The 12868-nt window shown below is 26.6% G+C and overlaps 3 protein-coding genes across 3 annotated transcripts; all 3 read right to left on the bottom strand.

The window, feature by feature from the left end:
- Positions 1-547: 547 nt before the first annotated feature.
- Positions 548-12573, bottom strand: LOC145742461 (uncharacterized). The gene is given in 11 exon segments (XM_082560241.1): positions 548-1145; positions 2219-2492; positions 4008-4175; positions 5508-5863; positions 5948-6671; positions 7000-8042; positions 8281-8365; positions 8450-8533; positions 8618-9014; positions 9919-10266; positions 11524-12573. Coding segments are annotated over 11 exon segments (5016 nt in total). The 3' UTR covers positions 548-658.
- Positions 4409-4926, bottom strand: LOC145763373 (uncharacterized). Its single transcript, XM_082574810.1, has one exon. It carries the CDS (start codon positions 4886-4888, stop codon positions 4511-4513), a length of 378 nt encoding a protein of 125 aa, XP_082430936.1. The 5' UTR covers positions 4889-4926; the 3' UTR covers positions 4409-4510.
- Positions 8937-9470, bottom strand: LOC145763374 (uncharacterized). The gene has a single exon (XM_082574811.1). It carries the CDS (start codon positions 9429-9431, stop codon positions 9072-9074), a length of 360 nt encoding a protein of 119 aa, XP_082430937.1. The 5' UTR covers positions 9432-9470; the 3' UTR covers positions 8937-9071.
- Positions 12574-12868: the final 295 nt, after the last annotated feature.

Genomic DNA, 12868 nt, shown 5'->3' with positions numbered 1-12868 from the left:
TATTGGGTGGTTAGATTGAACTTCCATATTTTTTACTTTGATTTCAGTAAAATTATATCCAGAGTAAAACTACTTATTTTTTTATCTAAATCTAAAAAAAATGTAGTTACAAGATAAGAAACATTTTACATCACAAAATGTTAAGACTTTTCACTCAATCTTATACTATAAACTGGTATTCCAACTATGATAACTAATTTCAAACCATTATTCAAATTTTATCATTAGCAAATGTTTTACAAAAATTATAATAATAAAATTGTAATGCACAAAAGTTAAACAAATGATTTCAGTATCAACTAAACATGAAATAGTATTTAGCTAAACTAGAATAACACAATAGAGAAACGAATTACATAAACTTTGTTGTTATAGTTGTAGTTTTAAATTGGTTTTCAACTTTTTTAACGTAATTGATTATTAAATCAAACATTTTTAAACTAAAACTTATAAAATAATATATTTAAAATCAAACTATAAAATACATAAAACTATAATGTTTTAATATAAAGAGAGTACAAAGGAAAACTGAAAACAAAATGGGACAAACAAAATTTCGTATTTTAATACACAAAATCAACCATTGAACTTACAATTAAATAAACATCAAAAAATAAAAAGAAATGCGATTTAAAATCTACAATGACAACAACAAGTATTAGCGAGTGTGTATTTGAGCATGCTTCTTGAGGGTAGAGGAAGACATAAAACTTTTATCACAAAACTTGCAATAAAATGGTTTTTCACCTGTATGTATACGAGTATGAGATATTAAACGAGGCTTCTGTGAAAATCTTTTATTGCAGTAAGTACAATGATGAGGTTTTTCACCTGTGTGTATTCGAACATGCATTTTAAGACAATCGACTCGTGTGAAACTTTTATTACAATATTTGCAATGATAAGGTTTTTCACCTGTGTGTATTCATACATGCATTTTAAGACAATCGACTTGTGTGAAACTTTTATTACAATATTTGCAATGATAAGGTTTTTCACCTGTATGTATACGAGTATGAGATATTAAATTAGTGTTCTGAGAAAATTTTCTATTGCAAAAAGTGCAATGAAATGGTTTTTCACCTGTGTGTGTACGAGTATGAGTTATTAAAACAGACTTTTGAGAAAAGTTTTTATCACAATATGTGCAATGAAATTGTTTAGGTTGATTCTGTTTTATTTTACAAGATAATTCACTGCTACTATGATTCTTTTTTGAACTGTTGCCACTTTGCTTAAAAACATTTTTGTTTTTTGGCGTTTTTTTAACTACAGATTTAATGATCAAATCAAAATCAGAATTAGGAGTAGTTTTACTTTTAGTTTGTATTTTATTCATACTATTTAAACATCCCAATTCTTCTTTTATCGCAAGAACTTTAGTTAAATTGTTTAAGCTTTTTTGATTTAAAATGTCCAAAGTTAACTCAGGAAGATCTAGACTACTTTGAATACTATCGTTATGATTTATTTCTTTATGGCTTAAGGCAATTCGCTTCTTAGGGTCAATAAGCCCTTCTTGTTGATTATCAGCATTCACATTTACTAACTTGTTTGTTGTATTTTTGTTAGTAATGATTTTAATATTTGATGTATCACTTGCATTATCAATAAACATTGGTTGCAAGTTTACATCAGTGTTTCCAAAACATTTTATTCTAACTGCAGAAAGTCCATCAAAGTCAACATTCTCACTTTGAGGATGGGAACAATCTTTGCCTATGTTTAAATTGTCAGGTTTTAAACTTGTAAATTTTTCCCCAAGATTTATAATTTCTTTTTTAATTGATCTCAATTCCTCCAAAATTAAAAAGTTAATTGAATTGTTAGTTTCAGATTCCATACTTGTAAATATTATTTTTAATTTTAAGACAAAATGTATTTCAAATTCCTAAACCTGTGTATTTAAATCTAAGAAAAAAAAATTAATGCGTATTATATAAATGCATTAGACAAACTTTTTAAACTAAAATTTACAAAACAATACACACTAAGTCAAGCTGAAATAAAATACATAATACACTAATATTTTACATTACCAAGCAAATACAAAGGTAACTAAATACAAAATAAACATAAATTTGTATTTTAATAAACAAAAACATTTTAAGCCAATTTTAAATTTAAACTAGCTTGTTAAAGAAAAACATTTTACCGAGTGTGTGTTTGTGTATGCCTCTTTAAAGAAAAAGAATTTGTAAATCTTTTATCACAATATTTGCAATGATAAGGTTTTTCACCTGTATGTATACGAGTATGAGTTATTAAATGAGATTTCTGAGTAAATCTTCCTATGCAGTAAATGCATTTAAATGGTTTTTCACCTGTATGTATTCGTGTATGATTTTTTAAATTTGAAGTACAAGCAAAACTTTTACTACAATATGTGCAATAAAATGGTTTTTCACCTGTGTGTATTCGAACATGCTTTTTAAGATTTTCAGCCTGATTAAAACTTTTATCACAATACGTGCAATGAAATGGTTTTTCACCTGTGTGTAAACGAATATGTGTTTTCAAATTATTAGCCAAAGAAAAATTTTTATCACAATATGAACAACAAAATCTTTTGGTTTGATTCTGTTTTACATTAGAAAATAATTCAATGCTACTATGATCACTCTCCAAACTATTACAACTTTTTTTTTTAATATTTTTGTTCTTTGGCTGTTTAATCACTACAGATTTATAGATTATATTAGAAGCTAAAAAACTTTCAGAGTTTTGTGTAGCTTTGCTTTTACTACTTAGATTTTTCACAATACTTGAACACCCCAATTCTTCTTTAATGACAAAAATTTTAGTCTTTTTTGGCAGATTGGTTAAGCTTTCTTTTTCTAAAATGTCTGAAAATATCTCTCCTATATTACTTTGCACACCATTGTTTTGATTTATTTGATTATATATTGGGGCATTTTGATCTTCAGGGTCGAAAAGCCTTTCTTGTAGATTATCAGCATTTACATTTTCTATCTTAAAATCTGTTGCATTTTTGTTAGTAATGGTTTTACTATTAGATGAATCTATTGCAATATCAATAAACATTGGTTGCAAGTTTACATCAGTGTTTTCCAAATATTCTTCTTTATCTGCAGAAAGTCCATCAAAATCAACATTCTCACCTTGAGTACAAAAACAATCTTTGCTGATATTTAAGATGTTAGGTTTTAAACTTGTAATTTTATTCCCAATATTTATAATTTCTTCCTTAATTGATCTCATTTCTTCTGTTACACTTAGACGGAATAATTTAAGTTCCTCCAAAATTAAAAAGTTTATCGAATTGTTAGATTGAACTTCCATGTTTTTTACTTAGGTTTCAGTAAAAATAAATCCAGGTTAAAACTACTTAATTTTTTTATCTAAATCAAAAAAAGAAATTGATTAATAATTAGAAACATTTTACATCAAATAATAAAAATACCTTTTTCTCAATCTTATACTAAAAACTGGTAATCAAATTTTAATAATTAATTTCAGAACATTATTCAAATTTTACTATTAGCATATGTTTTTTTAAGATTATAGTAATTACATTGTAAATGTAAAAAAGAATGTAAGTACAAGATAAGAAACATTTTACATTAAAGAGTGTTAATACGTTAAACTCAATAATATATTATTAACTGGTAGTCAAACTTTAATAATTAATTTTAAAACATTATTCAAATTTCACTATTAACATATGTTTTACAAGGATTATACTAATTAAGTTCCAATGCAAAAAGATTTAAATATTAATTAAACACAGAATAATATTCAGTTAAACTAAAATCACACAATACAAAAATGTATTACATAAACTTTATGAAAGACAATCAGTAAAAAACTAAATTTAAAACAAGGCAAATGAAACTTGTATTTTAAAAAAAGAAAATACTCAATAAACATACAAATACATGAACATAAACACAAAAAAATTAAAATCCAATTTAAAACATTACAGGAAAATATTTTGCCTAATGTAAAACTGTTATTGCAATATTTGTATTAAAATGGTTTTTCACCTGTATGTATACGAGTATGAGATATTAAATGAGACTTTTGAAAAAATGTTTTATTGCAGTAAATGCATTTGAATGGTTTTTCACCTGTATGTATTCGTGTATGTGTTTTCAAATTACCAGCCAAAGAAAAACTTTTATCACAATCTGTGCAATGAAATGGTTTTTCACCTGTGTGTATTCGAATATGTGTTTTCAAATTACCAGCCAAAGAAAAACTTTTATCACAATATGAACATCGAAGTCTTTTGGTTTGATTCCGTTTTACATTAAAAGATAATTCAATGCTTCTATGATCACTCTCCAAATTGTTACCACTTTTCTTTAAACCCTTTTTATTTTTTGGCTGTTTATTCACTACAGATTTAATGATTATATTAGAAGCTGAAAAATTTTCAGAATTTTGTGTAACTTCGTTTTCACTTCGCAAGTTATCTACAATTCTTGAATATTCCAATCCTTTTTTAATTGCAAGTATTTTGGGTAAATTGTTTAATACTTGTAAATCATTTGAGCTTTCCATCTAAAATGTCTAAATTTAACTTAAATGGATCTAAACTACTTTGCAAACTTTTGTTCAAATTTCTTTCATCGCTGATTAAGATATTTTGATCTAGAGGGTCAATAAGCTTTTTTTGTAGATTTCCTGCATCTACATTTCTAAACTCAAAATCTGTGGTTTTGTTGTCTATAATAATATTAAGATTTGGTGTATCAATTGCCTTGGTGTTTTCAAAATTTTCGATTTTAACTGCAGAAATACCATCAAATTCAACATTATCACTTTGGGAAAAAGAACAATCTTTGCTGGTATTTAAATTGTCAGGTTTTAAACTTGTAAATTTATCCCCAATATTTATAATTTCTTCTCCGATTAATCTCATTTCCTCTGTTACACTTTGATTAAATAAAATAATTTCAGTTCCTCCAAAATTAAAAAGTTTATGGAGTAGTTGGATTGAACTTCCATATTTTTTTACTTAAATTTTAGTAAAATTAAATCCAGAGTAAATTTACCTAAAATATTTATCTAAATCTAAACAAATGTAATTATTAATAGCAAACATTTTACATCAAATAATATTTACACTGTTAACCAAATATTTTCAACTGGAAATCGAATTTTAACACTAATTTTAAAACATTAAATATAAGAATTAAACTTTAATTAAATTGTAAAAAAGTTCATTCGAATAATTTAAGTATCATTTAAACACAGAATATGATTCAACTAAATAAAAATTGCGCAATACAGAAAAGAATTACATAAACTTTATGAATGTTTATCAATAAAAATACTAAGTACCAAACAAGGCAAACGTAAAATTGTGCCTTAGAAAAAATACAATTAAAAAATTAAGATAGACACAAAAAAATTAAAAATTTACATTAAAATATCAAAGAAAAACCTAGTTTAATGAGTGTGTGTTTGAATGTGCTTCGTTAAAGAAAAGGCAAAAGTAAAAGTTTTACCACAAGATTTACAATAAAATGGTTTTTCACCTGTATGTATTCGAATATGGTTTTTAAGGGCATCAGCCCGTTTAAAACTTTTATCACAATATGTACAATGATAAGGTTTTTCACCTGTATGTGTACGAGCATGAGATTTTAAATGATCAGCCCGTGCAAAACTTTTATCACAAAATTCGCAATGATAAGGTTTTTCACCTGTATGTATACGAGTATGGTTTTTAAGGGCATCAGCTCGATTAAAACTTTTACCACAATGTGTACAATGAAATGGTTTTTCATCTGTATGTGTACGAGTATGAGATTTTAAATGATCAGCCCGTGCAAAACTTTTATCACAGTATGTACAATGATAAGGTTTTTCACCTGTATGTGTACGAGTATGTCTTTTTAATTGAGCACTTGCAAAAAAACTTTTGTAGCAGTGAGTACAATGATATGGTTTTTCACCTGTGTGTATACCAACATGCATCTTAAGGTTATCAGCCCACTTATAACTTTTATCACAATATGAACAACGAAATCTTTTGATTTGATTCTGTTGTTTTACATTAGAAGATAATTTAATGCTACTATGATCACTCCCCAAATTGTTACCACTTTTCTTTAAAACCCTTTTTTTCTTTGGTTGTTTAATCACTACAGATTCGATGATTATATTAGAAGCTGAAAAACTTTTAGAACTTTGTGTAGCTTTGCTTTTACTACGTAGATTATTGACAATACTTGAACATCCCAATTCTTCTTTAATTGCAAAAATTTTAGTTTTTTTAAGCAAATTGCTTTGGCTATCTTGTTCTGAATAGTCCAAAGTTAACTTAGGAAAATCCAGATTACGTTGCATGCATTCCTTTGGATTTATTTCATTATAGATGAAGGCATTTTGATATTCAGGGTCAATAAGCCTTTCATGAAGATTATCAGCATTTACATTTTCTATCTTAAAATCTGTTGTATTTTTGTTAGTAATGGTTTTACTATTTGATAAATCTATCGCGTTATCAATAAACATTGGTTGCAAGTTTACATCAGTGTTTCCAAAGTATTCTTCCTTAACTGCAGAACGTCCATCGACATCAACGTTTTCACCTTGGGAATAAGAACAATTTTTGCTTGTATTCAAATTGTCAGATTTTAAATTTGTAAATTTATCTCCAAGATTGATAATTTCTTTCTTAATTGATCTCATTTCTTCTGTTACATTTTGACAAAATAATTTCAATTCCTCCAAAATTAAACAGTTAATGGAGGGGTTAGCTTGAACTTCCATATTTTTTACTTAGGTTTTAGTAAAAATGAATCCAGGGTAAAACTACTTAACTTTTTTTTATCTAAATCAAAATAAGCAAATGATTAATAATAAGAAACATTTTACATCAAATAATAAAAATACCTTTTATTCAATCGTACACTATATACTGGTATTCCAACTATGATAATTAATTTCAAAACATTATTCAAATTTTACTAAAAACAATAAAAATAAAAAAAATTAAAATATCAAAGAAAAAACTAGTTTAACGAGTGTGTGTTTGAATGTGCTTCCTTAATGAAGAGGCAAAAGCAAAAGTTTTACCACAAGATTTACAATGAAAGGGTTTTTCACCTGTATGTGTACGAGTATGATATTTTAAATTAGAAGCTACTGCAAAACTTTTATTACAATGGGCACAATGATAAGGTTTTTCACCTGTATGTATACGAGTATGGTCTTTAAGTGTATCAGCTCGATTAAAACTTTTATCACAATATGTACAATGAAATGGTTTTTCACCCGTGTGTATTCGAGCATGCCTTTTAAGATGATCAGCCTTTGTAAAATTTTTATCACAATATGTACAATGAAATCGTTTGGTTTGGGTTTGTTTTACAAAGGAAGATAATTCACCAACAATATGTTTACTCTTTGATCCGTTTCCATTTGACTTTAAATCCTTTTTGTTGTTTTGCTGTTTTTTAACTTTAGAATAGTTGATGTCTTTTGACACTAAAGCACTTTCAAGAATTTTAGATTTACCTTTACTTCTTGGATTACTCACACAACTGGAACACTTTAATTCTTCTTTAATTGCAACGATTTTCGGTAAATTGTTTAATTCTGGTAAATTGTTTAAGTTTTCTTGATTTAAAACATTACAAATTAACTCAGGGGGATCTAGACTTCTTTGCATGTGTTTGTTTAAATGTATTTCATCAATAGTTGAGGCATTTTGATATTCAGGGTCGATAAGCTCTTTTTTTACAATATTTGCATTTACATTTCTTAGCTCAGAAGTTGTAAAATTTTCGTCAGGTAAAATTTCAATATTAGATGTATTACTTGTTTTCTCAATAAAAATTGGTTTTAAATTTACATTAGTATTTTTAAAACATTCTATTCTAACTACAGAAAGTCCATCAATATCAACATTCTCACTTTGAGGATGGGAACAATCTTTGCTTATGTTTAAATTGCCAGGTTTTAAACTTGTAAATATTCCTCCAAGATTTATAATTTCTTTCTTGATTGATCGCAATTCCTCCAAAATTAAAAAGTTAATTGAATTGTTAGGTCCAGATTCCATACTTGTAAATATTATTTTTAATTTTAAGATAAAATGTATGTCAAATTCCTAAACCTGTGTATTTAAATCTAGGAAAAAAGGAACTGTGTATTAAATAAATGCAAATAAAATACATCGATATTTTACATTACCAAGCAACGAAAATAAATTTGTATTTTAATAAACTAAAACAACCTATAAACATGCAAACACAAATAAAACAAAAAACAATTTAAAACATTAAGGAAAAATTATTTAACGAGTGTGTATTTGAGTATGCCTCTTTAAAGAAAAAGAATTTGTAAAGGTTTTTGTCACAATATTTGCAATGACAAGGTTTTTCACCTGTATGTATTCGAGTATGGTTTTTTAAAGAAGCATTCTAAGTAAAACTTTTATCACAATATTTGCAATGATAAGGTTTTTCACCTGAATGTATACGAGTATGAGTTATTAAATGATTTTTCTGAGTAAATTTTCCTTTGCAGTAAATGCATTTAAAGGGTTTTTCACCTGTATGTATTTGTGTATGATTTTTAAAATTTATAGTACAAGCAAAACTTTTATTAAAAGATGTGCAATAATAAGCTTTTTTACCTGTGTGTATTCGAACATGAGTTTTTAAATTATGAGCCAAAGAAAAACTTTTATTACAATATGTACAATGAAATCTTTTGGTTTGATTCTGTTTTACATTAGAAGATAATTCAATGTTACCATGATCACTTTCCAAATTGTTACCACTTTTCTTTAAAACCTTTTTATTGTTTGGCAGTTTATTCACTACAGATTTGATAGTCATATTAGAAGCCGAAAAACTTTCAGAACTTTGTGTAGCTTTGCTTTTACTACGTAAGTGATGCACAATACTTGAACATTCCAATTCTTCTTTAATTGCAAGTATTTTAGGTTTTTCAAGCGGATTGGTTCGGCTTTTTTGTTCTAAAGAGTCCAAAGTTAACTTAGGAGAATCCAGATTACTTTGCATGCTTTCCTTTGAATATATTTCGTTATAGATAGACACATTTTGATCTCCAGGTTTAATAAGCCTTTACTGTTGACTATCTTGATTTACATTTACTAACTTGTTTGTTGTATTTTTGTTAGTAATGATTTCAAGGTTTGATGAATCACTTGCATTATCAATAAACATTGGTTGCAAGTTTACATCAGTGTTTCCAAAATATTCTTTTTTAACTGCAGAACATCCGTCAATATCAACGTTTTCACCTTGGGAATAAAAACAAGCTTTGTCTATATTCAAATTGTCAGGTTTTAAACTTGTAAATATTCCTTCAAGATTTATAATTTCTTGCTTGATTGATCTCAATTCTTCTGTTACACTTTGACGAAACAATTTCAGTTCTTCCAAAATTAAAAAGTTTATTGGGTGGTCAGATTGAATTTCCATATTTTTACATAGATTTCAGTAAAATTAAATCCAGAGTAAAACTACTTAATTTGTTATCTAAATCTAAAAAAAATGTAGTTACAACATAGAAACATTTTACATCAAATAGTGTTAACACCTTTTACTCAATCTTATACTATAAACTGGTAATCAAGTTTTAATAATTAATTTCAAAACATTATTCAAATTTCATTCTTAGCAAATGTTTTACAAAGATTATACTAATTAAGTTCCAATGCAAAAAGATTTAAATATTAATTAAACACAGAATAATATTCAGTTAAACTAAAATCACACAATACGGAAATGTATTACATAAACTTTATGAAAGACAATCAGTAAAAAAAACTAAATTTAAAATAAGGCAAACTCAAAATGAAATTCTAAAAAAAGAAAATTAACCGATAAACATACAAAACATGAACATGAACACAAAAAAAGTTAAAATCCAATTTAAAACATTAAAGAAAAAAAAAATTTATTGAGCGTGTGTTTGAGTATGCCTCTTCAAAGTTTTGGAATAAGAAAAACTTTTATCACAATGTTTGCAATAAAATGGTTTTTCACCTGTATGCATACGAGTATGAGATACCAAATTGGGCTTCTGAGAAAAACTTTTATCACAACGTTTGCAATGAAATGGTTTTTCACCTGTATGCATTCGAGTATGAGATATTAAATGAGATTTTTGAGAAAAACTTTTATCACAATTTGTACACTGAAATGGTCTTTCACCTGTGTGTATTCGATTATGAGTTTCTAAATGAACATTTTGGGAGAAACGTTTATTACAATAAGTACAATGAAAAGGTTTTTCACCTGTGTGTATTCGAATGTGCATTTTAAGATTATTAGCTTTATTAAAACCTTTATTACAATATGAACAACGAAATCTTTTGGTTTGATTCCGTTTTACCTTAGAAGATAATTCAATGCAAATATGATCACTCCTTAAATTGTTACCATTTTTCTTTAAAACCATTTTGTTCTTCAGCTGTTTATATACTACAGATTTGATGATCATATTAGAAGCTGAAAAATTTTCAGAATTTTCTGTAGCTTTGCTTTTACTACGTAGATTATTTACAATACTTGAACATCCCAATTCTTCTTTAATGACAATAATTTTAGGTTTTTCTGGGAGATTGGTTGGAATTTTCTGTTCTGAAATGTCCGAAGCTAACTTAGGTAAACCTGGACTACTTTGCATGCTTTCCCCTAGATTTATTTTACCATAGATTGAGACAATTTGACCTTCAGGTTCAGTAAGCTCTTCTTGTTGAATATCTTCATTTACATTTACTAACTTGTTTGTTGTATTTTTGTTAGTAATGATTTCAAAGTTTGATGAATCACTTGCATTATCAATAAATATTGGTTGCAAGTTTACATCAGTGTTTCCAAAATATTCTTTTTTAACTGCAGAAAGTCCATCAACATTCTCACCCTGAGAACGAAAACAATCTTTGCTGGTATTTAAATTGTCAGGTTTTAAACTTGTAATTTTATTCCCAATATTTATAATTTCTTCCTTAATTGATCTCATTTCTTCTGTTACACTTAAACGGAATAATTTAAGTTCCTCTAAAATTAAAAAGTTTATCGAGTTGTTAGATTGAACTTCCATGTTTTTTACTTAGGTTTCAGTAAAAATAAATCCAGGTTAAAACTACTTAATTTTTTATCTAAATCAAAAGAAGAAAATGATTAATAATAAGAAACATTTTACATCCAATAATAAAAATACCCTTTACTAAATCATATACTAAAAACTGGTGATCAAATTTTAATAATTAATTTTAAAACATTATTTAAATTTCACTATTAGCATACGTTTTTCAAAAATTATACTAATTACATTGTTATGCAAAAAAAGTCAAACAAAAAATTAACAGAATAATATTCAATTGAATTAAAATTACTTAACTCAGGAAAGTATTACATAAACCTTATGAAAGACAATCATTTAAAAACTAAATCAAAAACAAAGGAATTGTAAAATTGTATTTTAAGAAAAAAAAAACAATAAAAAGAAACACTAAAAAATTAAAATACTAAGAAAAAAACTAGTTTAACAAGTGTGTGTTTGAATGTGCCTCCTTAATGAAGAAGAAAAAGTAAAAGTTTTACCACAAGATTTACAATGAAATGGTTTTTCACCTGTATGTATACGAGTATAGTTTTTAAAGGCATCAGCTCGATTAAAACTTTTACCACAGTGTGTACAATAAAATGGTTTTTCCCCTGTATGAGTATGAGATTTTAAATGATCAGCCCGTGAAAAACTTTTATCACAATATGTACAATGATAAGGTTTTTCACCTGTATGTGTACGAGTATGTGTTTTTAATTGAGCACTTGCAGAAAAACTTTTGTAGCAGTGAGTACAATGATATGGTTTTTCACCTGTATGTATTCGAACATGCATCTTAAGGTTAACAGCCCACTTAAAACTTTTATTACAATATGAACAACGAAATCTTTTTGTTTGATTCTGTTGTTTTACATTAGAAGATAATTCAATGCTACCATGATCACTCTCTAAATTGTTACCACTTTTCTTTAAAATTTTTTTATTCTTTGGCTGTTTAATCACTACAGATTCAATGATTATATTAGAAACTGAAAAACTTTCAGAACTGAGTGTAGCTTTGCTTTTACTACGTAGATTATTAACAATACTTGAACATCCCAATTCTTCTTTAATTGCAAAAATTTCAGGTTTTTTAAGCAAATTGGTTTGGCTATCTTGTTCTGAATAGTCCAAAGTTAACTTAGGGAAATCCAGATTACGTTGCATGCATTCCTTTGGATTTATTTCATTATAGATGGAGGCATTTTGATATTCAGGGTCAATAAGCCTTTCATGAAGATTATCAACATTTACATTTACTAACTTGTTTGTTGTATTTTTGTTAGTAATGGTTTTACTATTGGATGAATCTATCGCATTATCAATAAACATTGGTTGCAAGTTTACATCAGTGTTTCCAAAGTATTCTTCTTTAACTGCAGAAAGTCCATCGACATCAACGTTTTCACCTTGGGAATAAGAACAATTTTTGCTTGTATTCAAATTGTCAGGTTTTAAACTTGTAATTTTATTCCCAATATTTATAATTTCTTCCTTAATTGATCTCATTTCTTCTGTTACACTTAAACGGAATAATTTAAGTTCCTCCAAAATTAAAAAGTTTATCGAGTTGTTAGATTGAACTTCCATGTTTTTTACTTAGGTTTCAGTAAAAATAAATCCAGGTTAAAACTACTTAATTTTTTATCTAAATCAAAAGAAGAAAATGATTAATAATAAGAAACATTTTACATCCAATAATAAAAATACCCTTTACTAAATCATATACTAAAAACTGGTGATCAAATTTTAATAATTAATTTTAAAACATTATTCAAATTTCACTATTAGCATACGTTTTTCA

Source organism: Corella eumyota, chromosome 1 (genome assembly GCF_963082875.1).
Source record: "Corella eumyota chromosome 1, kaCorEumy4.1, whole genome shotgun sequence".
Lineage (NCBI taxonomy): Eukaryota > Metazoa > Chordata > Ascidiacea > Phlebobranchia > Corellidae > Corella > Corella eumyota.
This window is presented reverse-complemented; position numbering and strand designations above follow the sequence as displayed.